The sequence below is a fragment of the Papaver somniferum genome, unplaced genomic scaffold (assembly GCF_003573695.1).
Source record: "Papaver somniferum cultivar HN1 unplaced genomic scaffold, ASM357369v1 unplaced-scaffold_87, whole genome shotgun sequence".
NCBI classification, from domain to species: domain Eukaryota; kingdom Viridiplantae; phylum Streptophyta; class Magnoliopsida; order Ranunculales; family Papaveraceae; genus Papaver; species Papaver somniferum.
The window spans coordinates 152,486-175,923 of record NW_020651748.1 but is presented as its reverse complement, the minus strand read 5'-3'; the positions used below and the strand labels follow the sequence as shown (position 1 = coordinate 175,923).

The following is a 23,438-nucleotide window of genomic DNA, read 5'->3' as shown; positions in this document are numbered from 1 at the left end:
CTATTGGCATATGCAAAAAGTGGCGCTTGTAACCTAGCTTGCCAAACCGTGCAACCTAGGTCCAATGCCGCCACATGCCATTGGCACATGCCAAAAGTGGCGCTGGTAGCCTAGCTTGCCAAACCGTGCAACCTAGGTCCAATGCCGCCACATGTAATTGGCACATGCCAAAAGTGACGCTGGTAGCCTAGCTTGCCAAACCGTGCAACCTAGGGCCAATGCCGCCACATTCCATTGGCACATGCTAAAAGTGGTGCTGGAAGCCTAGATTGCCAAATCGTGCAACCTAGGGACAATGCCGCCACATGCCATTGACACATGCCAAAAGTGGCGCTTGCAGCCTAGCTTGCCAAACCGTGCAACTTAGGGCCAATGCCGTGATAGACGCATTTACGTGTCTAATTTGTCCCAATTGTTTATATTGTTAGTGCTCGATTTTGTACTTATTTGGTTATTTTATGTCTTTATAGGTGTTTTTGGAGAAATAAGCTTTTGCGGCGAAATTGGCTAAAAATGCGGCATTTGGACCTCCGTTGATAACGTGCCGGAAGCGCCCCAGAATTGTACCGGAAGTACCCCAGGAATACCCCGGAGGTACCCCGAAAAAAGTGCGGAAAATGTCCCAGAGAAATCACTATACGGACCCTCGATTTTGGATAAGGGGTTACCTAATTACTAAGGGGTGACCTATTTCCAGGCAGCTGCTAAAGGGAGAACATCACAGGATAAGGGCACCCACCTTCTTCACGTTTTGAATTAGAAAATTGGCGGGAAGTTCACTGGCAGATTGATAATCGAATTTTGTTGGAGTTTTAACGAGATTCAATTGCTGTATTTGGTACGTATGGACTCTGCATGACTAAACAAGCCCAGTACAATCAATTGGACCCGAAAAATTGGGCTGGAATACCCGTGAGAAGCAAAGAAAGGGAAAACAGAGTACGTGTTCTCTGTTGGGTTTTTAGAATATTTTTGAGAGATTTCTGGAGGACTTTGACGCTGGATTAACATGTACATGGTCCTATTCAAGATTATGGAAGAGTTTGGTAGCTATTTTATAGCCAACAACACGTGAAAAAGCTCAACAGAAGCGATTATCGTTTCAACTGCATGAGAAGAAGAAAAAGAATAATCGCATATTTAGTCGAGATTTATGGATCTGTTAGGCTATATAAGGGTGGGTTTACATCAAAGAAAAGTTTAAAGAGAAATAGGAGAGAGTTCAGAGCCGAAACGAGGAAGATACCATTGATTGTTGCTGCTGCTGCTGCTGTTCAAGGAGGAAGAAGAAGAGGAAGAACAGACCTGCTAAGGCAGTCGTTCTTCATCAGTCTTAAAACCAGAACACGTTGTGTCGCTGTTTACAGCACACGACTTGTATCGTTCTTTCCAGCAGTCGTTTTTTTTTACAGCACTTTAGTTCTATCGTTTCTTCTCAGCACTTACACCATTTGTAACAGTGACGCTGTAACACTTCTACAGCGTTGCTAATTCCTATTTCATCATATAATCATCAATAAAAACACTTATTTAGCCATGAATACATCTTGTGAGTGTGTTTTTGGGATGAGGAGCTAAACCCCATTAGCCAAGGCGACGGAGGAAGCCATTGTTCCACATTAATTGGTATAATTCTAATTTTACTATTTATTTGCAATATTATTATTATTTGATTATTTGCATGGGATTGAATTGAAATATTAGTTCTTATTGAATAGTTGTGAATTAATTTGATGAAGCATGCTGGGTTTTAAATACTTTTGATGTTTTATACTCGTTGATTACAACTATTACTTCAAGAATATATTTGAGGCAAATATTAGAATTATTTTTAAAGATAGAATTGCATGAATATTATTTAGAGTTTATCAATTAATGGGTCAATGGTGGAATCCTAGTCTTGGTATTTTTCTCCAAAATTTTGAAATATTTTATTTAGTTGCCTGTTTAATTTAAATCTATAAAAATTGTTTTCTTCACAAGTCTGAAAAGACCCTGTTTACCACTACAACTACAATCACTATTTGAAAACCATCAAATTTTTGGCGCCGCCGACGCGGATTTGTGTTTAGGTAGCATTTTTTTTAGATTTTTTTTTTTTATTATTATTCTTGTTCTTCTTTACATTTTTGGGTTTTTTTTTGTTTCCTTGCAGATTTTTGAAGATTGGAGCGAAAGACAATTTTGCCAAAGCTTGTGGTGATTTACTTAAAGTTTGGGAGCAAAAAGCAAAGCTAAAGGAGCGAAAGAAGAAGATTTTCTTTATTTTGTAAAAGAGAGAAAAAAAAAGAGAGACATTTTTATTTTTGTAATTTTTTTTTTTAGACTTTCTTTTCTTTTGTATTTTTTTATGGACTTTGGACATTAATTTTGGGACATTTTTATTTTTAAACCCTACGGAAGGGTATCCTTAAATATAAACTGTGTGCAGGGAAGGACGACGATTACGATATCGTCTCGGCCCCTCGGGTTCGTACATGACATAGGAGTCGTGGCCCGAGTCGACTTCAACGGTTCATCCCCTGTCTGGTACGGGAGGTAAGTCCATCGAAACACTCGCGAATCTCCTGCAAGCGAGTTACTGTACTCCTTAAGGTGCTAATTGTTTGAGGACGAACCGGACTGTTTTTATATTCCTAGTAAAGGGCAAGGCCTGGCCTAAACAAGATAAGGGTTCGGATTTCATCACCGCTCCCTTCTTGCCCGCCTTAGGAAAACGAAACCTAAAGCGAACCTAAGCCTAAAATTTGGACTAGAAAGAGACCTATAGGGTATCGAGCTTAACAGGACAATCATTCGAAAAATATTGGTTACTCTTTTAAGCACACCTCGAAGTTCTTGACGGTTTCTGCGAGTTGAATGCGTGACTGCGCCGCATTGGATCGGTGAGGTTTTGGGTATCAAAGCTCCACTGAGCTTCCCTCGCCTTGATTCAACTTGCTTTAACTCGGATTGATTCCAGAGGGGTTTGCTCAAATTGTAACGAATTCCCTTTCGAAGGATTAGAAGCTGGTCTAGAAACAATCTACGTGGAGCCATCATGCTTGTTGTTTGCTAGAAATCTTTAGGTTTGCTGTGGTAAAGTCGAGTCAGCCTGCTGTGTGATTGCTAGAACCTTCCTGTTAGGATTTTTTATTTCTTTTTGAATTCTTTTTAGTGTATGCCCGATTTTGTTAATAGGGCTTGGAAAAGAGATACTCTAGGTCGATTAATTAGCGAAAAACCTAGTAGTTCTTCTGATTTAAGCAGGGAGCTCGAAGACTCTTCTTTGGAGAGCCCTGTTTTTGGAAACTTCAGTTTTGAGAATTTATCTCCGAGTGAAAAAAGTACCCCTAGTACTCCAGTTGTGCCAACGATGGCAACTTTGAAAGATTACATGTTCCCAACTAGGACCAACCGAGTTTCATGCATTAAATTGCCAGCCACTACGGATAATTTCGAGATAAAACCTAGTATTCTTCAGATGATCCCTATATTCTTAGGAAAAGATGATGAGAACCCTTATTTTCATATTAGGGACTTTGAAGAAATTTGTGGGACAATTAGAATAAAAGACCTTACTGATGAAGTCTTGAAACTTAAGATGTTTCCCTTTTCCTTGAGAGATAAAGCCAAGACCTGGTTGAACAACCTACCATCTGAATCCATTAAAACATGGCAGGAACTTATTGCTGCTTTCTATATGAAATTCTACCCTAAGCATAAAACTGCAGCTGTTAGGCAGAAAATTAGTGCTAGTGTACAACAAGAGGGAGAGTCTCTTTATAGCTTTTTAGAGCGGTTCAAGGATATCCTATCTCAGTGTCCTCACCATGGATTTGATAATATGAAACTCGTACAAATTATTTATGATGGTTTAGACTATTCGACCAAAGCCATGGTTGAGTCTATGTGCGCTGGTGAGTTCACTAGTAAAAATGCTGATGATGCTTTTACCTTCTTAGGAGCTATCGCTGAAAAATCCCAACAGTGGGAATCTTGTGTTGAACCCCCTAAAAGACTCTTAGTCAATAGAAGTAGCACCAATGTGGTAGATACAAGTTTTGGTTCAGATGCTAAGTTTGCTGCTTTATCTAGAAGGTTAGAAGCTTTGGAAATGGGCCAGTCTAAAAATAGGTCCCTTGTTGAACCTAATAGAGCCTCTCAAGTCTCTAGTTGTGGAATAGAGCCCGATAATTCATTTTGGGAAGGTCAGGTTAGTGAAGAGCAAGCCCATGCTGTCTATAACAATGCTAGGTTTGAGAACTGTCAGAAGTTTGACCCATACTCAGAAACCTACAACCCTGGTTGGAGAAACCATCCTAATTTCTCTTGGTCTAAGGGCCAGAGTCAAGGCCAGTCTATCAGTTCTCAGCCTCCCCCAGGTTTTGGTTTTAAGAACTCTTCAGGTTAAACCCAGTTTCAGAACACTTCCGAGAAAAAGATCTCTACCTTAGAGGATACTCTCACTATGTTAGCAAATAACCATGAAATGCTATCAAAGAACCACCTTAGCTTTCAACAAGAAACTAGGCAAGAGTTGAAGAATAATTCCAGAGTCTTGCCAAATTAGAACTTCAAGTAGGACAAATAGCTAAGTTTATAAGTGAGAGAGAAAATTGAAGGTTCCCTAGTAATACTGATCCTAACCCCAAAGGAGAGAAATCGTACAATCATGTGAATGTTGTCACAACCCTAAGGAGTGGAAAGAAAGTTGACAACAAGGTTTCCATGCCTGATAGTGAACATGATGTAGTTCACCCTGCTAAGCCAGAAAATGAGGAGACTGATAGAGTCTCCAAAGAGACCAATGAGGGTCCTGTTAAGCCCGGCTTTGTTCCCAGAGCCCCGTTTCCCCAGCTGCCAGTTCCAACTAAGAGGGAGTCCAACTTTAATGATATATTGGAGGTTTTTAAGCAGGTTAATATCAACCTTCCATTATTAGATGCAATTAGGCAGATTCCCTCTTATGCCAAGTTCCTTAAGGACTTGTGTACGCGAAAGCGTAAGCTCAGTGTCCAGAAGAAAGCCTTCATAGCTAGTCATGTGAGTTCTATTATTCAGAATACCACTACTCCTAAGTATAAAGACCCAGGGTCCCCTACCATTGCTTGTACAATAGGTAAGTACCGTGTTGAGAAAGCTTTGCTTGACTTAGGAGCCAGTGTGAATTTGCTTCCATATCATGTGTACCTTAAGCTAGGACTTGGTGAGATGAAACCTACCAAGATGACACTTCAGTTAGCTGATAGGTCCGTTAAAATTCCTCGTGGTGTGATCGAGGATGTTCTCATAGAGGTTGACAAGTTTATTTATCCAGTGGATTTTGTTATCCTAGATACCCAACCTGTCCCTGACCCAGAGAACCAAATACCAGTGATTTTAGGTCGCCCGTTTTTAGCTACATCCAATGCGATCATTAATTGTCGAAATGGTATTATGAATTTGTCTTTTGGTAATATGACTATTGAGCTGAACATTTTTAATATTAGTAAGCTACCCTCTGAACTAGATGACTCGAATATAGAAGAGGTGAACACGATAGGAACATTAGTCGAGGAGTCATTACCAAACACTTTGTTAGAAGATCCATTAGAAAAATGCCTAGCTCACTTTGGGATTGATTTTGATGATGATAATGTAATTAATGAGGTGAATGCTTTGTTAGATTCAACCCCTTTGTTAGATACTAGTAACGGATGGAAACCTAAGTTCGAACCACTACCAATTTCTAAGTCTACCCTAGTTCCTTCTTTAGAAGAGCCTCCTAAGTTGGACCTAAAACCATTGCCAGATACCCTGAAGTATGTGTTTTTAGGCCCGTCTGAGACTTTACCTGTGATTGTTTCTTCCGATTTGAATAGAGATCAGGAAAGTAGGCTAGTAACCGTCCTTCAAAACAACAAGGAAGCTTTAGGGTGGACCATAGCAGAAATTAAGGGTATAAGTCCTACTGTTTGTATGCATCAGATCTATTTAGAGGAAGACACCAAACCTTCTAGGGAGATGCAACGTCGACTAAACCCCAATATGAAAGAAGTAGTTCGAACTGAGGTTCTTAAGCTATTAGATGCAGGCATTATCTACCCTATTTCAGACAGTAAGTGGGTCAGCCCCGTTCAGGTTGTTCCCAAGAAATCTGGTATTACTGTAGTCCAGAATGATAATAATGAGTTAATCCCGACCCGAGTGACCACGGGTTGGCGTGTTTGTATTGACTATAGGAAATTAAACAAGGTCACTAGGAAGGACCACTTTACCCTTCCCTTCATCGACCAGATGCTAGAGAGATTAGCTGGACATAGTCACTACTGCTTTTTAGATGGCTACTCTGGATATAATCAGATCGTTATTGCCCCAGAAGATCAGGAGAAAACCACTTTTACCTGTCCCTTTGGTACCTTTGCGTATAGACGCATGCCTTTCGGGCTATGTAATGCCCCTGCGACTTTTCAGCGTTGCATGATGAGCATATTTTCTGACATGGTAGAACGGTTCTTAGAGGTCTTTATGGATGATTTTTCAGTGTTTGGTTCGTCTTTCGATGAGTGCTTGCATCATTTTTCATTAGTTTTGACTAGGTGTAAGGAAAAGAATTTAGTGCTTAATTGGGAGAAATGTCACTTTATGGTTCGTTCAGGAATTGTTCTAGAGCATATTGTTTCTTCAAAGGGCATAGAGGTGGATAGAGCCAAAGTTGACCTTATTAAAACTTTACCGGTCCCAAAAACCGTAAGAGATATTAGGTCATTCTTAGGGCATGCTGGTTTTTATCGTCGTTTCATTAAGGATTTTAGCTTGATGTCTAGACCTCTTTGCAATTTTCTTGCAAAAGATGTTAAGTTTGTCTTTGATGATGCTTGTTTAGAGGCTTTTGAGAAGCTTAAGTCATTACTCACTACCGGCCCCATAGTCCAGACACCCAACTGGAACCTACCCTTTGAGATCATGTGTGATGCTTCAGATTATGCTATTGGTGTTGTGCTAGGTCAGCGAGAAACTAAGTTACTTCATGTGATTTACTATGCTAGCAAAACTATGAATGATGCACAGTTGAACTATACCACTACCGAGAAGGAACTATTAGCCATTGTGTTTGCCTTAGACAAGTTTAGACCCTATCTCTTAGGTTCTAAGATCATCATATATACTGATCATGCTGCTTTAAAATATCTTTTATCTAAGAAGGATACTAAACCTAGATTGATTAGGTGGATTCTGTTATTACAAGAGTTTTCTCCAGACATTAGAGACAAAAAGGGTGCCGAAAATGTTGTAGCAGATCACTTGTCTAGGCTAGTTGTTAGTTCCCCAGATGATTCCCTTCCTATAAGGGATAGCTTTCCTGATGAACAATTGTTCTTTGTTACCCAATTACCTTGGTATGCGAATATAGTGAACTATCTTGTTACTGGTCGAATGCCCCAACATTGGGGTAAACAAGATCGTTCTAGATTTTTAGCTGAGGTTAAGCACTTCTTTTGGGATGATCCTTATTTGTTTAAGTATTGTCCAGACCAGATTATTAGGAGATGTATACCTGAGAGTGACCAGTCCAGTATTATTTCCTTTTGTCATGATCATGCTTGTGGGGGTCACTTTAGTGCTAAGAAAACTGCTGCTAAGATATTGCAGTGTGGATTCTATTGGCCTTCGTTGTTTAAATACTCCCACAGTTACTGCGTTACTTGTGAACGATGCCAGAAATTAGGAACCATTTCCCGTAGGAACATGATGCCCTTGAGCCCTATTTTAATTGTTGAGGTATTTGATGTGTGGGGTATTGACTTTATGGGTCCGTTTCCTAATTCTTTTGGTAACCTATACATCCTTGTCGCCGTATACTATGTCTCTAAGTGGATTGAGGCGGTTGCGTGTAAAACCAATGACCATAGGGTTGTGATTGAGTTCTTGAAAAATAATATACTTACAGGTTTTGGTACACCGCGAGCTATAATTAGTGATGGAGGATCGCACTTTTGTAATGGGACTTTTAGGCTTCTGATGAAGAAATATGGTATTACACATAAGGTAGCTACCCCATATCATCCACAGACTAGTGGTCAGGTAGAGGTTTCCAATAGGGAGATAAAACGTATATTAGAGAAAACAGTTAATCCTAATCGGAAAGACTGGTTGTCTAGGCTTACTGATGCCTTATGGGCTTACCGTACTGTGTTTAAGACCCCCATTGGAATGTCGCCTTATCGGCTTGTTTATGGCAAGGCGTGTCACTTACCTGTTGAGTTAGAACACAGAGCTTATTGGGCTGTTAAGCAGCTAAATTTTTCACTTGACAAGGCAGGAGCCCATAGGAAACTCCAGCTCAATGAGTTAGACGAGATTCGTATAGATGCTTACGATAGTGCGAAGGAGTATAAGAACAAAATGAAACTTGTGCATGATAGAAATATTTTACGGAAGTCATTTTCTCCAGGTCAAAAAGTTCTTCTGTATGATACCCGCTTGCTTCTTTTCCCTGGGAAGTTACGTTCTCGGTGGACGGGTCCTTTTTATGGTTCGCACTGTTTTTCCTCATGGAGTTGTTGAGATCGAGACACTGGATGGTAGTAGTTCTTCGAAGGTTAACGGTCAGCGATTGAAGCCCTTTTTAGAGCCTTTTCCTACAGATGATGTTGAGGAGGTCCCTCTGGAGGACCCTGTTTATCCTTGATTGACCATCGAGGCGATTTGTATGTTGTATAATTTTTGTATTCAGTTTTTGGTTTCACTTCACTCAGGTACTATCTTTCCGAATTCTCTCTTTACTATTTCCTCATGTTACTTATATTTTTGGTACTGTTCTTTCATGCGAAACATTGAGGACAATGTTAGATTTAAGTTTGGGGGTGGGGAAGAAACTTTTTGTTAGCTTTTTAGTTGCACTTTTGAAACTTCTAGCGTCATATGGTATCCGGTTAGCTAAGTTTACATATTGTTTCTCACCGAAAAGATAGAAATTGGAATGCTAGAGATAACAACTTATTGAGACATTAGAGAAAAAGACATTGAGATCCTTGAAATTCAGGAGAGAACTTGTTCCTTTTAGAGGGTTACCATGATGGACCTAACCATACATGATGGAAAGGCAAGTAGGTCAGATGGAAATGCCAGAAAGACAAAGCAACCTCACAATGTAGTCTTAGTTACTGGATTACGACTCTCTCTCAGTAGAAACTTATCATCATCAACAAGCGGAGCGACATCAAAATCTATGAAGAAAGTGAAGACGTTTTAAGGTTTAGAAGCAACAATAGAAAAGAATAATTCAAAAATCAAAGTTGAAGTTATAAGAGCAAATGATATAAGTTGTTAGAATCCATGATACCAAGACATCACAAGTTGCGAAGATCCAAGTTTTGAAAGTCCTTCTCTCATGGCCATGTAAATTTTTGTCTTGTAATTTTTTCTATTTTATTTAAAAAAAAAATGAAAAAATGAAAAAAAAAATAAAAAAAAAATGATGAAACATCATTACGTTCTTTTTGTTCAATAAGGCCATAGGGAAGAAGAAATTTATAAGTCAAGCAAGAAATTGAAGAGAAAAGTTAATTGTCAAGGTTCTATGAGGTTCGAGATTTTATCATCAACAGTTGAAGACCGAAGAAGATGTTGTTTCTACTGAGCACTATGAGAGAGTCGAAGAAAGATACATTTGGTTGCTTTGTTAGTCTGCTTTCAATCTGGCACAAGATCTTTCTAGCACTGGTTTAACTCATCACACATAATTAGTCCAGTTGTATAGCAGATGTCCCTCTCATTTTTATCTCTCTCCTAATCTTATCCAGCTGTAAAGCAGCGGACGCATCTTACAATGTTTATCTAGCTGTATAGCGGATATCTCTTTATCTAGCAGTCGTGCAGATGTGTCTCCCCTTTTCTTCAGTCAGCTTTAGAGCTGACACCTTTAATTTCTCTGGAATTCTACTTACTTGGAGATAGGTTGAGAATATGTATGTCCTCATAGCTCTTTGGATACTTTTGACCAATTAGGAGTACAAGTTTTGTGGGTATATCTCTGATAAGCCCTCCCGAGACTATAACTCGGCCACTAGGGCCACCTAGGGGTTTAAAGGCTTATTGCATACGCTAAATGCAATCGACGATGCCTGCGACAGTGAGTTAGGATTTTATTTTGTAGTTTTGATTTGCTCGGGACTAGCAAATAATAAGTTTGGGGGTGTTTGATAGACGCATTTACGTGTCTAATTTGTCCCAATTGTTTATATTGTTAGTGCTCGATTTTGTACTTATTTGGTTATTTTATGTCTTTGTAGGTGTTTTTGGAGAAATAAGCTTTTGCGGCGAAATTGGCTAAAAATGCGGCATTTGGACCTCCGTTGATAACGTGCCGGAAGCGCCCCAGAATTGTACCGGAAGTACCCCAGGAATACCCGGAGGAACCCCGAAAAAAGTGCGGAAAATGTCCCAGAGAAATCACTATACGGACCCTCGATTTTGGATAAGGGGTAACCTAATTACTAAGGGGTGACCTATTTCCAGGCAGCTGCTAAAGGGAGAACAGCACAGGATAAGGGCACCCACCTTCTTCACGTTTTGAATTAGAAAATTGGCGGGAAGTTCACTGGCAGATTGATAATCGAATTTTGTTGGAGTTTTAACGAGATTCAATTGCTGTATTTGGTACGTATGGACTCTGCATGACTAAACAAGCCCAGTACAATCAATTGGACCCGGAAAATTGGGTTGGAATACCCGTGAGAAGCAAAGAAAGGGAAAACAGAGTACGTGTTCTCTGTTGGGTTTTTAGAATATTTTTGAGAGATTTCTGGAGGACTTTGACGCTGGATTAACATGTACATGGTCCTGTTCAAGATTATGGAAGAGTTTGGTAGCTATTTTATAGCCAACAGCACGTGAAAAAGCTCAACAGAAGCGATTATCGTTTCAACTGCATGAGAAGAAAGAAAAAGAATAATCGCATATTTAGTCGAGATTTATGGATCTGTTGGGATATATAAGGGTGGTTTTACATCAAAGAAAAGTTTAGAGAGAAATAGGAGAGAGTTCAGAGCCGAAACGAGGAAAATACCATTGATTGTTGCTGCTGCTGCTGCTGTTCAAGGAGGAAGAAGAAGAGGAAGAACAGACCTGCTAAGGCAGTCGTTCTTCATCAGTCTTAAAACCATGAGAAGAGAAATAGGAGAAGAGAAATAGGAGAGAGTTCAGAGCCGAAACGAGGAAAATACCATTGATTGTTGCTGCTGCTGCTGCTGTTCAAGGAGGAAGAAGAAGAGGAAGAACAGACCTGCTAAGGCAGTCGTTCTTCATCAGTCTTAAAACCAGAACACGCTGTGTCGCTGTTTACAGCACACGACTTGTATCGTTCTTTCCAGCAGTCGTTTTTTTTACAACACTTTAGTTCTATCGTTTCTTCTCAGCACTTACACCATTTGTAACAGTGACGCTGTAACACTTCTACAGCGTTTCTAATTCCTATTTCATCATATAATCATCAATAAAAACACTTATTTAGCCATGAATACATCTTGTGAGTGTGTTTTTGGGATGAGGAGCTAAACCCCATTAGCCAAGGCGACGGAGGAAGCCATTGTTCCACATTAATTGGTATAATTCTAATTTTACTATTTATTTGCAATATTATTATTATTTGATTATTTGCATGAGATTGAATTGAAATATTAGTTCTTATTGAATAGTTGTGAATTAATTTGATGAAGCATGCTAGGTTTTAAATACTTTTGATGTTTTATACTCGTTGATTACAACTATTACTTCAAGAATATATTTGAGGCAAATCTTAGAATTATTTTTAAAGATAGAATTGCATGAATATTATTTAGAGTTTATCAATTAATGGGTCAATGGTGGAATCCTAGTCTTGGTATTTTTCTCCAAAATTTTGAAATATTTTATTTAGTTGCCTGTTTAATTTAAATCTATAAAAATTGTTTTCTTCACAAGTCTGAAAAGACCCTGTTTACCATTACAACTACAATCACTATTTGAAAACCATCATGCCGCCACATGCCATTGGCACATGCCAAAAGTGGCGCTGGTAGCCTAGCTTGCCAAACCGCGCAACCTAGGGCCAATGCCGCCACATGCCAAAAGTGGCGTTGGTAGCCTAGCTTGCCAAACCATGCAACCTAGGGCCAATGCCTCCATATGCCATTAACACATTCCAAAAGTGGCGCTGGTAGCCTATCTTGCCAAACCATGCAACCTAGGGCCAATGCCGCCACATGCCATTAGCACATTCCAAAAGTGGCGCTGGTATCCTAGCTTGCCAAACCATGCAACCTAGGGCCAATGCCGGCACATGCCATTGGCACATGCCAAAAGTGGCGCTGATATGTTTCACTTCGACTTGTATAAATAGGTCTTACCTATTTCTACCAGACATCAAGTTTGGTCACGGAGAAACTACAATACTCTGAAAAACAACTTTGCCAGCTTTCCCAAAACCTTTCAACTCTTGCAAGCTTCCCAAGCTTTCATATTTTGATATAAGTCGAACATTACTCTTCCAGAATTGTTCTGGTCTCAACACTTTATTCGCTTCCCTCCCTAAACCAACCCTTCTCCTCCACTTTGTGACCGAAGCAAGTCTAGAACGGTCATTTCTTGATTTAGGCCAGATTTGTACAGATTGATCTCTTGAATCTAAAGTACTCCCGTACAGTACATTTGTTTAGGGTTTAGATTTGTTTCTCACCCACCTACCGAAATTACTAAAATCTGCAGAAACAGTTTTCACCCATAAACAACAACAAACCTTTGTAAATCACTATGTGAGAAACAAGGAGAGCGTTTGTCTCACAACGTCACTGTCTAGTTCCAGAGACATTCGCATCCTCATCTTTAAGTTGAGAAAATGAGATTTTGCATCTTTGTGGTTCAAGTATTGTATTTATGTTTGTTAAGAAAATATTCTCCTAACAATATAGATATTTGATCATTAAACTACATAAGATTTGCTCTTCTAGGGTTTGGTCATTCATAAGTCTATCTACAAATTTATTTGTAGATTTCTTTTTTCCTAAAACATACAGTTTCATGGCTCATATAACTAGAGGCACCATAAGCAGGGATGCATTCGAAGAAGTTAATGTGTATATGTGTAAAGGAATCTCTTCCTCAAGGGTGAAGAAAGTAAATACTACAAATAGCGGAGAAGGTTCTTCCTCTAACCGTCTCTTGTCTTTTTATCAACTTGATGATATCAGGGGTTTGGTGAAAGATTTCACCAACAAAAAAAACAATTTAAATTCTCAATTGTTTCGGCTTTAGAAGAGATAGATCATTATGAACAAATGTTGTCTCTAACCAAGAACATCTTGCGTGGGCTAGAAAGAGAACTTAGTGAGTTGACTGATATCTTGAAGATTTTGAGGAATTGAACGATCCCATAATCAATGGGTTTTCAATAATGAGAAGGAATTCTCAGTAGATGCTATGAGAAAGCTCTACAATGCCTAGTAAATCTTCTATTTTTTCTTGTTTTGTTTAGAAGAATAACTAGAGCTTGGAATAGCCATTATTGTGATTACACATAGCTGTGTCCAACGTTTTCCTCTTCATGTTTTTAGATTTATTGGTTTAAATTATAAAATTGTTTGGAAGATGATTATTGCAGTATTAATCTTTATGAATTTATTGCAATTTGTTATGGGATATGTGTGTTTGCGTTCGTGAACAGTGATTGTCCCATATCTTGTCAAAAGTAAAGTCTTTCGTAAATCGATATGCATGTATTGATAAAAGAATGAATGGACTTTTGACAATACAAAAGTTAAGCTTATTATGTCAATTATTAATGGAAGATAGGTTAAAATATTTTTTTCAAGGATTATGTCTATTGTATGTCATTGTGCAAATGGTGATGGAAAATAGAATGAGTCCTTGCTTATTCCACGGTATTAGGTCGATCTCCGATCCACAATTTTGTGTATATACTGTGTTGTTCCATAAGGTGTCTTATGTTGAGCTCTATCGACTGAGTTATTGTTTTGGCTTAGTTGTTGCTCCGTGAGGTACTTTATGTCGAGCTTATTCAACTAAATTAATCATCTTGTTTGGTTATTTAGTTGTTGCTCCGTAAGTTTTCATATGTCGAGCATGATCAATTAAATTGATTACTTTTTGTAATTAGTTTGGTTGGTATTCCAATTAGACTAATTATGGTATCTCTTGTGATCAATCTAATTGAGTGTTTTTTGAGTCTCCATCAGTTCATTTATGTTGATCATTTCCGATTAAATTAATCACGGGATCTCTTGTGGTTAATTTAATTGAGTATTTTGGATTCAAATTCATACTTGTATAATATTTGTTATGTCCAAAGAAATCCTTCTTTTCTTTCGAAATTAAGGTCGCTCTTGTTGTTCTTTCGGGAATGATATATTATGGAGGAGAGTTCTTAAGTGAACTTGTGCTTAGTTGTCAAATCTTTGTGGGGATTATAGGGGTTATCTTGTATCTTAAACTCCTTGATGAATGTATTTAGCTTCGGCTTTATGATTGCATCTAAATAAGATGATATGTGCTTTCTTTTGGTCATGAAATGTCTCTTTCGGAAATTTCCTTAGAATCCCGTTCTTGTACCTTTGCCAATTTTATTGACAAAAAGGGGGAGAATTAATATGTAGTTCACACTACAAATACATATGGTTTTCAGATCATTATGTAAGGGGGATCGATTTCCATGTGAGATGGAGTATTGACTAAGGGGGAGTAATACATATCACCACAGTATTGTTGTTGAAGTTGTGATACAATTGAACTTTGACGTTGTATAATGATATTATGACACTGTATAACAATGGTCGAGAATTATGTTTTCTCATTGTTATAGCTACGTATTTTCAACAACGATGATGTTGAACTTACAACCTTTGGCATCATTAGAGTACTTGGAAGTGACGAAGATTTCGAGTAATGTTGAAGATTAGACATGTGGAATAGGAGATACAAAGGTTAATTTATTTATTTTTTGTATTCCATATGCATTGATAGTTTTTCCACTAAAATTGACAAAGGGGGAGATTGTTAGAGCATTGCTCGGTTGAACTCGCATGCGTTGCTATCTCAAGCATGTTTGTCAATGTTAGTGATCAAAACTATAAGTCTTGATTTCTAGTCTACTATAGCTAAGGTCTCGAACCCAGTCCACGAACTTGAGTTGGTTATATCTAAAGAAGATTGTTCTTGAACTCATGTTTATATGAACTAAGAAATTCTTTTGCAAACCGTGGCTATAAAGTTCATGAACCGATTCGAGTGAATCAAATCTTTTTTGCTTCAATTGTGTCTTGTGTAGTTACATAAGATCTAAGCAATTGAAAAACTCTCTAACTAGTTTATTTGAGTCATTTGAACTAGTTGTGGTGAAGAAGTCTATGATTGATATGAAATTGCTCATATGGCTAACCATTTGGTTAACTATTGTTGAACCAACAAATGTACATGTTTGGGTACGGTTACACAAGCCTAGAAACGTGCATTTTATTTGTGTGTAACAAGCTAAGTTTTCGATCTAACAGTTGAGAAATATTAGCTTGAACCTAATCAGGTTTTCATCTAACCGTGAATATTGAATGCTTTGTTACCAAGCTAACATTGATTGCAAACCCAGATTTGAAAGACTATATAAGGGAGAACTCTAGCAACTAGGAAACCAAATCCCCACACATTACGTGTGATACTAGTTGTGTAATCTATAGTCGATTCTCATTTAACCTTTGGTTTCTTCTCTAAACCAGGTTAACGACTTAAAGACTTCATTGCGATTGTGAATCCAGAACGATACTATTTTCTTGTAGTTGTGTGATCTGATCTTGTTGTTTCTATCGTACGAGTACAATCGTAAGGATTGGCTAGAGATTGATATCTCCGATAGGCAAGATAAAAAGTAATCACAAACTTCTTCGTCTCATCATTTGTGATTCCACAATATCTTCTTTCGCCGCGTCGATTAATATTATTGTGAGGTGATTGATAATACTAAGTTGTTCTTCGGGAATATAAGTCCGGATTATCAATTGGTTCATGTTCACCTAGATTTATTAAAAGATAAAACAAAACTCGGAGGTATATTCGTGGGAGACGGATTTATCTATTACCGTAGACTTTTCTGTGTGATACAGATTTGTTTATAAAAGTCTTTAACTTTGGGTCGTAGCAACTCTTAGTTCTGGGTGAGATCAGCTAAGGAAATCAAGTGCGTAGTAACCTGCTGAGATCAGAGACGTATGAGCATAAATGTACCTTGGATTAGTGTGAGATTGATTTGGGTTCAAGTACAGTCCAGACCGAAGTTAGTTTAAAGTAGGTTAGTGTCTGTAGCGGCTTAATACAATGTGTGTTCAATCTGGACTAGGTCCCGGGGGTTTTCTGCATTTGCGGTTTCCTCGTTAACAAAATTCTGGTGTTTGTGTTATTTCTTTTCCGCATTATATTTTGTTATATAATTGAAATGTCACAGGTTGTGCGTTGTTCAATCAATTAGAATATCCGACCTTTTGGTTGTTGATTTAAATTGATTGACACTTGGATATTGGTCTTTGGTACCATCCAAGTTATATCTCTAATATTTGATTAAGACTCGCAGATTTCTATTTGCTTGAGTATATATCAAATCGAGATATTGAGATATAAACTCTTTGATATACTTTTCTCTAGATTGAGTCTGACTGTCTAGTTGATTCTCTATAAAAGTATATCGGAGTTTGTCCATACAGAAGCGAAATATTGGGTGTGGTTGTTGTACCCCCGCTTTTTCACATAGCCTTGTTAATAAGGCGTGAACTGAGATTTCCATAAAAAAATAGTTATCACCCACTAGGTTTTCTGAAATAACACCATGGAGACGTTCAAAAGGTGCTTAATCTACATAGACAAAAAATGTTGCAGAAAAGGTCATTGAGGAAGATATAAACAAAGTAGCTGAAGAAAAAATCAGAGAAGATTAAGAAGATAAAAGAAAACCCTATAGGTCGTATAAGAATCGACTTGTCTGATACCAAGACAGGTTTTGAGTTTTGATAGGTTCTCAAAGTGATAAAACCATATGTAAAGTTTTGTTTATATATATATATTGATTATATAACTTGTCTTACAAGAGATATAACCTTAGGTTGGCTTACAAGAAATAACAAACTAAACTAAAGTTGTAAACAAAAAAACATTATTTCACTAGGAAACAAAAACTAAAATCTCATATTCTCTAACACTAACTAAACTAGGAGGGTATTTTGATCCAAAACAGAAGCAGACAACTCGTGGGGTTTGGCTGAGTTGGGAAGGAACATGATTGATACATCTTGAACGAGTTCACATGTTTCTATGCCTTGGCCTAAAATAAGTAATATTCTTGAGCATTGCTCTTTTATTATTAATTTTATTGACCTTAATATTTTATTCTTTTTTCTAGTATTTTATAGATCTTAATTAATTATGCGATTCGTTTCAAAAAGAACTTGTCCCGTCCTTTATCCGGTCTGGCAACGAGTGATTTTCTAGCCATATCCTTGGAAGATCTCTGGGTTCATGCCTGACCAAAAGTAGATTGAAAGACCAAACACATAGTTGGACGATCTAGAATCCAGATGCTAGGTAAGCAAGCTAGCAACATACAACGGTGCTAAGTTGATTGCGTGGTGCAGGAATCAGATGTGCCATCATCTCTGGATTTTGTTCAATCATTAAGTGGTGTGGTTGATGTCATGATCCGACGGTTATGTTGAAAAAAGTAACTTAACGTGATTAAATGGAGTGTATGGTATCATATTCGATACCATGTGTGCATCATCTCTGGATTTTGTACAGTCATTAAGTGGTGTGGTTAATATCATGACCCGAACCGTCATCTTCGGAAATTTCAACAAAAGATGAGAAGTCTTAGCAAAGTACCGAAGACAGTGATACAGCTTTGATGCAAGCTTTCCCATTCTCTTTAATAGAGTCAACAGAGAAAAGGTTGTATTACCTCTCTACGGGGAATATTACAACGTGGACTGAGATGAAAAAGCTACTTTTAAAGAAATATTTTCCTGCTTCAAAGGCAGCATCTGCTCGTAAAAAGATTAGTAGTATTCGTCAGATTACTGAGGAGTCTCTTTATGAATACTGAGATAGGTACAGAAATATATTGGAAAGTTGTCCCCGTCACAACATATCCCCAACAATCATCATTCCATACTTCTATGAGGGATTACTTCTAGAGCAACGAAATTTGATTGATGCAGCTGCTGGTGGTTCACTCACTAAGAAGACAATCTCGCAAGCAACTAGTTTGATTGAGAATATGACCTCAAATGCACAAAATTTTTATACAAGGCACGACTCAAATGTTAGACGAGTTAGCGAGATGGGAGAATCTCCAAAAACAGAGAACCGGTTAAGCACCATTGAAAAGGAAATTCATCGTAGACGGGCCAAATACCAAGATTAACTCATTTAAATTAAAGATTTCTCATCACTATATTGAAGAGGATTGAAAGAGAAAAAGATTGCAAAAAGAATGAGGTCATTTCGAGTTCAGACGAAGAAGTTGTGTGCAAAACAAGCTCTTGATCCATACCGAGGACTTTATGGTACGCAAACGGATACGCATACTTATAGTTCCGTGATTTCTACTGGATTTGGAGGTATGCGTACGGGTGTGCATACTTAGTTCCCTGACTTTGGGTTCGTCCCTGGTCGGAAGTAGATCGAAAGACCAAACACATAGTTTGACGGTTTAGAATCTAGATGCTAAGTAAGCAAGCTAACAATATACAACGGTGCTAAGTTGATTGCATGGTGCAGCAAATCAGATGTGGCATCATCTCTGGATTTTGTTCGATCATTAAGTAGTGTGGTTGATGTCATGATCCGACGGTTATATAGGAAAAAGTAACTTAACGTGATTAGATGGAGTGCATGGTATCATATTCGATACCATGTGTGCCTATCTGCTTATATATAAAGGAAGGGATTAGTTTCAGACTAGATCTAAAATAGAGGCTGGTTCTTCTCTCTTAGGGTTTTTAATTCAATCGTCAAAATCGTTTCAGAAATCTCCCTCTTCTTCCTATCTAATAGTTTTTCCCATCGACTGCCAGGTAATTTTCTCTTCGTCTCTCATCATCTCTGTTTCATGAATAATTTAGGGTTAAAAGAAACAAAATTGATTTTTTTTTTCTAATTTGTCTTGCAGAAATGGCAAACAAACTTAGGGGTTTCGCTAGGATGTTGACTACTGCTAAGAATTCCACCAGAAAAGAGGGTTTTAGTAGGACGTTTTCTTCTTTTGCTGAGAAATCCACAGAAAAACAGGTTTTTTTTTATTCCCTTCATTTTATTTTAAAAATCAATTTTGTTTATTTATTTCTGATTTTGATTTGGATCATCTTTATTTGTTTGTCTCTAGGGTGATGTAGGTCTTGATAAAATTAAACTTGCACAAAGGACAAAAGCTATCAATAGAGAGGTTGATATTGAAATGATTCAGCTATTATCTGCTAGTGTAGCAGGTGGTGTAGTTCTTGGTTGTCTTTACAGCTACTTCTTACGTGGGTGGAACCCTTTTGAGGTATATATACCGCACCATCTTTTATCCTGTTTCTCCTTGTTTTGTTTGAATGTTAGATCCTACCCAGTAGAATTCTTGTTGAAGCTTCACCATTTTTTTATACCTTTCTGCTTTATCAACTATTTGATATCGCTAAACACATGTGAGGCTGATATGTTTAGGTTGAAACACACTAGTTGGGAGGATGATCATGGGATTCTCAAATGGCAGTCACTACTGAAAATTAGCTTATTAGGAAGTCACTACTCATAGTTATTCAATCCTTTGATCGTTTTTGGTCTCAACTTTGGGACTATTAAATCCTGTCCTAGGCTGAATGACTTCGCATGGTTTCTTTTTTTTTTTCCTTGCATCTGATTTTTCCCCTTTCAATAATAGAAATACTATGTATCGTTTCTCTGCAAATACCATCTCTTGTGTTTCTTCTGATTATGTTTTTAAAAGTGTTCAGTGAGGTGAGGTGGTCACCCCTCCAGTGTCTTGAGGTGTCAATCGTAAGAAAAGAAAGCTTTCCTCATATTGGGTACCTGCTTCTTCGATAGACACTCTTACTTACTGAGCTGTCAATCATCTCCCTTTTTGTGTGTGTTGAAGATTTAGAATATCTTTCTTTCAAGCTTAGGTCTCCGTGGTAATGGTATTTCTACAGTTACCAAAAAAATAATGCCTTTACCTTCAACAAAAATGCTCCTAGGAGTTGGTTATTTGCAATTTTATGGGCAGGAGGCGCCTTGACAGAAAATTGTTGAGAGGCGCTACGGTGTCTAGAATCATGGTTACAACAATAATGCAATTGCTTAGAACCTTGGTGCTGTTTCACAAAATCTGCAGGGTTATTGCTGTCCTCTATACCCCTTTGATTTCTAAAAATTATTTGTTTTCTAGCTATCCTCATATTTTTGTGTGCATTATTTCTCCATTTCGTTTCGAGTGGGAAAGACATTTGTTGCGTTGTCTGGTGGCATTTATGGACATCTACATGTCATCGTACTTCTAAAATGAATTTTCCATCTGCAAGAGAAGCTGCTATTCAGTTCAGTTATGAATTTTCCATCTGCACGAACAAGCTTTCCAATATTTTGGACTAATTTCAAGGGAATGTGCAGGATACTCCTGGGCGAGACAAAGATTATGGAAACCATGCGTTGCAGGTTCAACCCAAGTTTAAGCGTTAGGCTGTGATGGAGACATGGAACTCTCAAGCTCTCTGATGGTTCTTTTAGGGAAGTACTTACTAAATAAGAACTTGACATTATCATGGTCCGGTGCATCCCCTATTAGATGAGAGCCAAGAAGATATGGAAATCTCCTTTTGATATTGCCAGAGTGCTTATAGTATAGCTTTGTTAAATTATGATTTCACAACTTCTCTCTCTCTATATATTTGTCTAATCTAATATAATCTAAACTGGGAGCTTATATTTATATGATTGATGCGCAGATCTTGAAACTCAATCTCATCTGAACCATTTAATTTCTCTTCTAGTGTCAATTCATTTTATTTTTGTTTTTTTCACTGGTAGAGCTGATTGCCAAATAAAATTTTTTACTCGTTTTTTTTTGATAGTACAGATGAAAATATATTACCAAAAGAAAACTGAAACAAAGTACACAGAAATAAAAGCGAAAGAGCAGAGAAGCAGGTGTAATGTTGTCAAGTTATCACTACATGATATGCCCTGTTGTGATCATTCGACAACAAACCTACAATTCTGCCTGATACATTGGTACTACTACCTTCTTTCAAACTAATAAGATTATCAAAGAAGGAAGCATATCTTCTTCCCAAAAACTAAAAACTAAAAATTGAAGATTACTCGCTTCCACCGCTAATCTGTCATCCATTGAATTGTCAGTTCTGAGGATGAATTTGGAACCCAGAACGCTATTAAATGCTTCTATTATCTTCATAGCCTCCTTCAGAATTCTCTGATTCCTCCATTCCCATCATAATCTCCTTTCCACAGATGAAATTTACCGATCTTTCACGGCCATCCTCCAACCAGAAACTAGACATGTCTTCATTTTTGGCCCTCTAGCACCCTGTAGAAGAGCTAGAGCTTCAGCTTTTTCAGGGCTTGAAGCTTCAATGATTCTAGACTTTCCTGCCTTTCCATCACCTGCATCATTCCTCATAATTAGTCCATAACTAGCATTATTAACATCTGATACCCAAGAGGCATCATAATTAATCTTGTCGCACTTAGAATCTGGTAACTTCCAGGGGACACTTTGTTGTGCTACTGAGTTAGTACAACTTGTTTGTTGGTCCATATTTCCTTGAGTAGTGCTCCAATAGTTCACGTGTCTTTGATTTATGATTGAAAGTTGTAGCGAGGATGTAGCTTTTGCTTCAAATACTCTGTTGCACCTTTCCTTCCATATGAACCAGCACTTAGTTGCACTTGTCTCAGTCGAAATGTCTCCTCCTACCTGCCATTGGTTATAGTGTTCCTTAGATGACAAAAGCATAGTGTTTTTATTAACTCCCCCTGAGAAAGGAGGGAGGTTCCGTACTGATTTAGCATACACACATTCAAAGAGAAGATGTTCTAAAGTTTCAATATGATCATGACAAAATATGCAATTTTCATCTACATCAGGCATATAACATGAAAGAATCTGATTCATTGGTAGGACACTGTTCATACATTTCCATATAAACAATTTTATTCTTTGCGACATTCCTGCTTTTCAGAATCTTTTCCAAAAATCCCTTATCTCTGTTAATATCATGCATTCCAGATAGTCTATCATAAAGGGATTTTACTGTGAAGTTGTCATTCCTAGTTAATTTCCATCTAGGTTTATCTTGTTCTAAGTTGTCACCCCTATCTAAAAACAGATTGATATTCAAAATAGATTGTGCAATTATGTGAGGAAAGGATTTATTGATTAGTTTTTGGTTCCACTTATATGTATCAGGATTAATCAGATCTGATACAAGTCTTAACTCATTGCTCTTTTCAGAACAAAGTGATCAAGAGTAAATTCGAGATTAGGGATCCATTGGTCAGTCCAAATATTAATGGGCTGACCGTCTCTAACCTCCCAACAAATAAATTTGTGAATAAGATTTCCATATCCAAGACGAATTAGCAGATTTCTTGATATAAAACATTGATTTATTTTTAAAATATTTGTTCTTAAACGGCTTAACCCACCAAGAATTTGGTTGGGTGAGTAATCTTCAGGAAAGCCTAGCTATCATTGCCTGGTTCATTTTTTTTTCGTTTTTAAAACCTAATCCCCCCATCGCTGTAGATTTACACATATATTTCCAAGACTTCATATAGTGGCCCTTGGCATTTACTTTCTTTTTCCACTAAAGTCTCTTTAGATGGAACTGATTTTAGCTGTTATTTTGTTTGCCATTTTAAAGCATCCCATCTGGTAAATTGGCAAGCTAGAAAGAACTTATTTGTTAAGAATCAATTTACTTGGTTGGATAAGAACTTTACTCTTCCATCTTACGGAAAATAAAATCAAAAGTTTTTATTTTTGATTTTTTGTCAATGAAGAAGGGAGCTCCCATATATTGGTTTTTTTATGTCAATTTTCTTTATTTTTACAAATTTTGACATCATTCTTGTAAGTTTTGGATGAGTTTTTTTTCCCAAAAAAAATACATGATTTTCAAAATTTACCATTTGTCCTGAGGCTAAATTAAACTCATGCAAGACATTCAACAAATGTTTGCAGCTTTGTAAATTTGTTTTGTAAAAATGATGCAATCATCTGCGAAAATAAATGATTGATTGGAGTGTTGTTCCTACTAATTTTTATGCCCTGTATTTCTTTTGTTTTTAGTTTAGATATTAGTATCTTGAAAAAACTTCCATGCAAACTAGGAATAAATAGGAGGACTGTGGATCCCCCTATCTTAGTCCTCTATATGGCT

The 23,438-nt window shown here is 37.5% G+C and overlaps 2 protein-coding genes across 2 annotated transcripts; one reads left to right on the top strand and one right to left on the bottom strand.

Moving 5' to 3' along the window:
- The first annotated feature begins 18,944 nt into the window (after positions 1-18,944).
- Positions 18,945-21,015, top strand: LOC113346032. The gene is made up of 4 exons (XM_026589644.1): positions 18,945-19,067; positions 19,163-19,281; positions 19,376-19,537; positions 20,644-21,015. The coding sequence occupies exons 2-4, from the start codon at positions 19,165-19,167 to the stop codon at positions 20,710-20,712; spliced, it is 348 nt and encodes a 115-aa protein (XP_026445429.1). The 5' UTR covers positions 18,945-19,067; positions 19,163-19,164; the 3' UTR covers positions 20,713-21,015.
- Positions 21,016-21,280: 265 nt separating this feature from the next.
- On the bottom strand, positions 21,281-22,222 carry LOC113346028. Its single transcript, XM_026589640.1, has 2 exons — positions 21,516-22,222; positions 21,281-21,395 (listed from the first exon to the last, which is right to left on the bottom strand). The coding sequence occupies exons 1-2, from the start codon at positions 22,220-22,222 to the stop codon at positions 21,281-21,283; spliced, it is 822 nt and encodes a 273-aa protein (XP_026445425.1).
- Between the last annotated feature and the right edge of the window lie 1,216 nt (positions 22,223-23,438).

Bases quoted from the DNA above. Each gene is read 5' to 3' on its own strand.
- LOC113346028 (XM_026589640.1), bottom strand. From the start codon at position 22,222: ATGTCGCAAAGAATAAAATTGTTTATATGGAAATGTATGAACAGTGTC. The intron at 21,396-21,515 runs GTAAATTTCATC...ATTCATCCTCAG, and splicing joins AGGATGGCCGTGAAAGATCG to AACTGACAATTCAATGGATG.
- LOC113346032 (XM_026589644.1), top strand. From the start codon at position 19,165: ATGGCAAACAAACTTAGGGGTTTCGCTAGGATGTTGACTACTGCTAAG. The intron at 19,282-19,375 runs GTTTTTTTTTAT...GTTTGTCTCTAG, and splicing joins AGAAATCCACAGAAAAACAG to GGTGATGTAGGTCTTGATAA. The intron at 19,538-20,643 runs GTATATATACCG...GGGAATGTGCAG, and splicing joins GTGGGTGGAACCCTTTTGAG to GATACTCCTGGGCGAGACAA.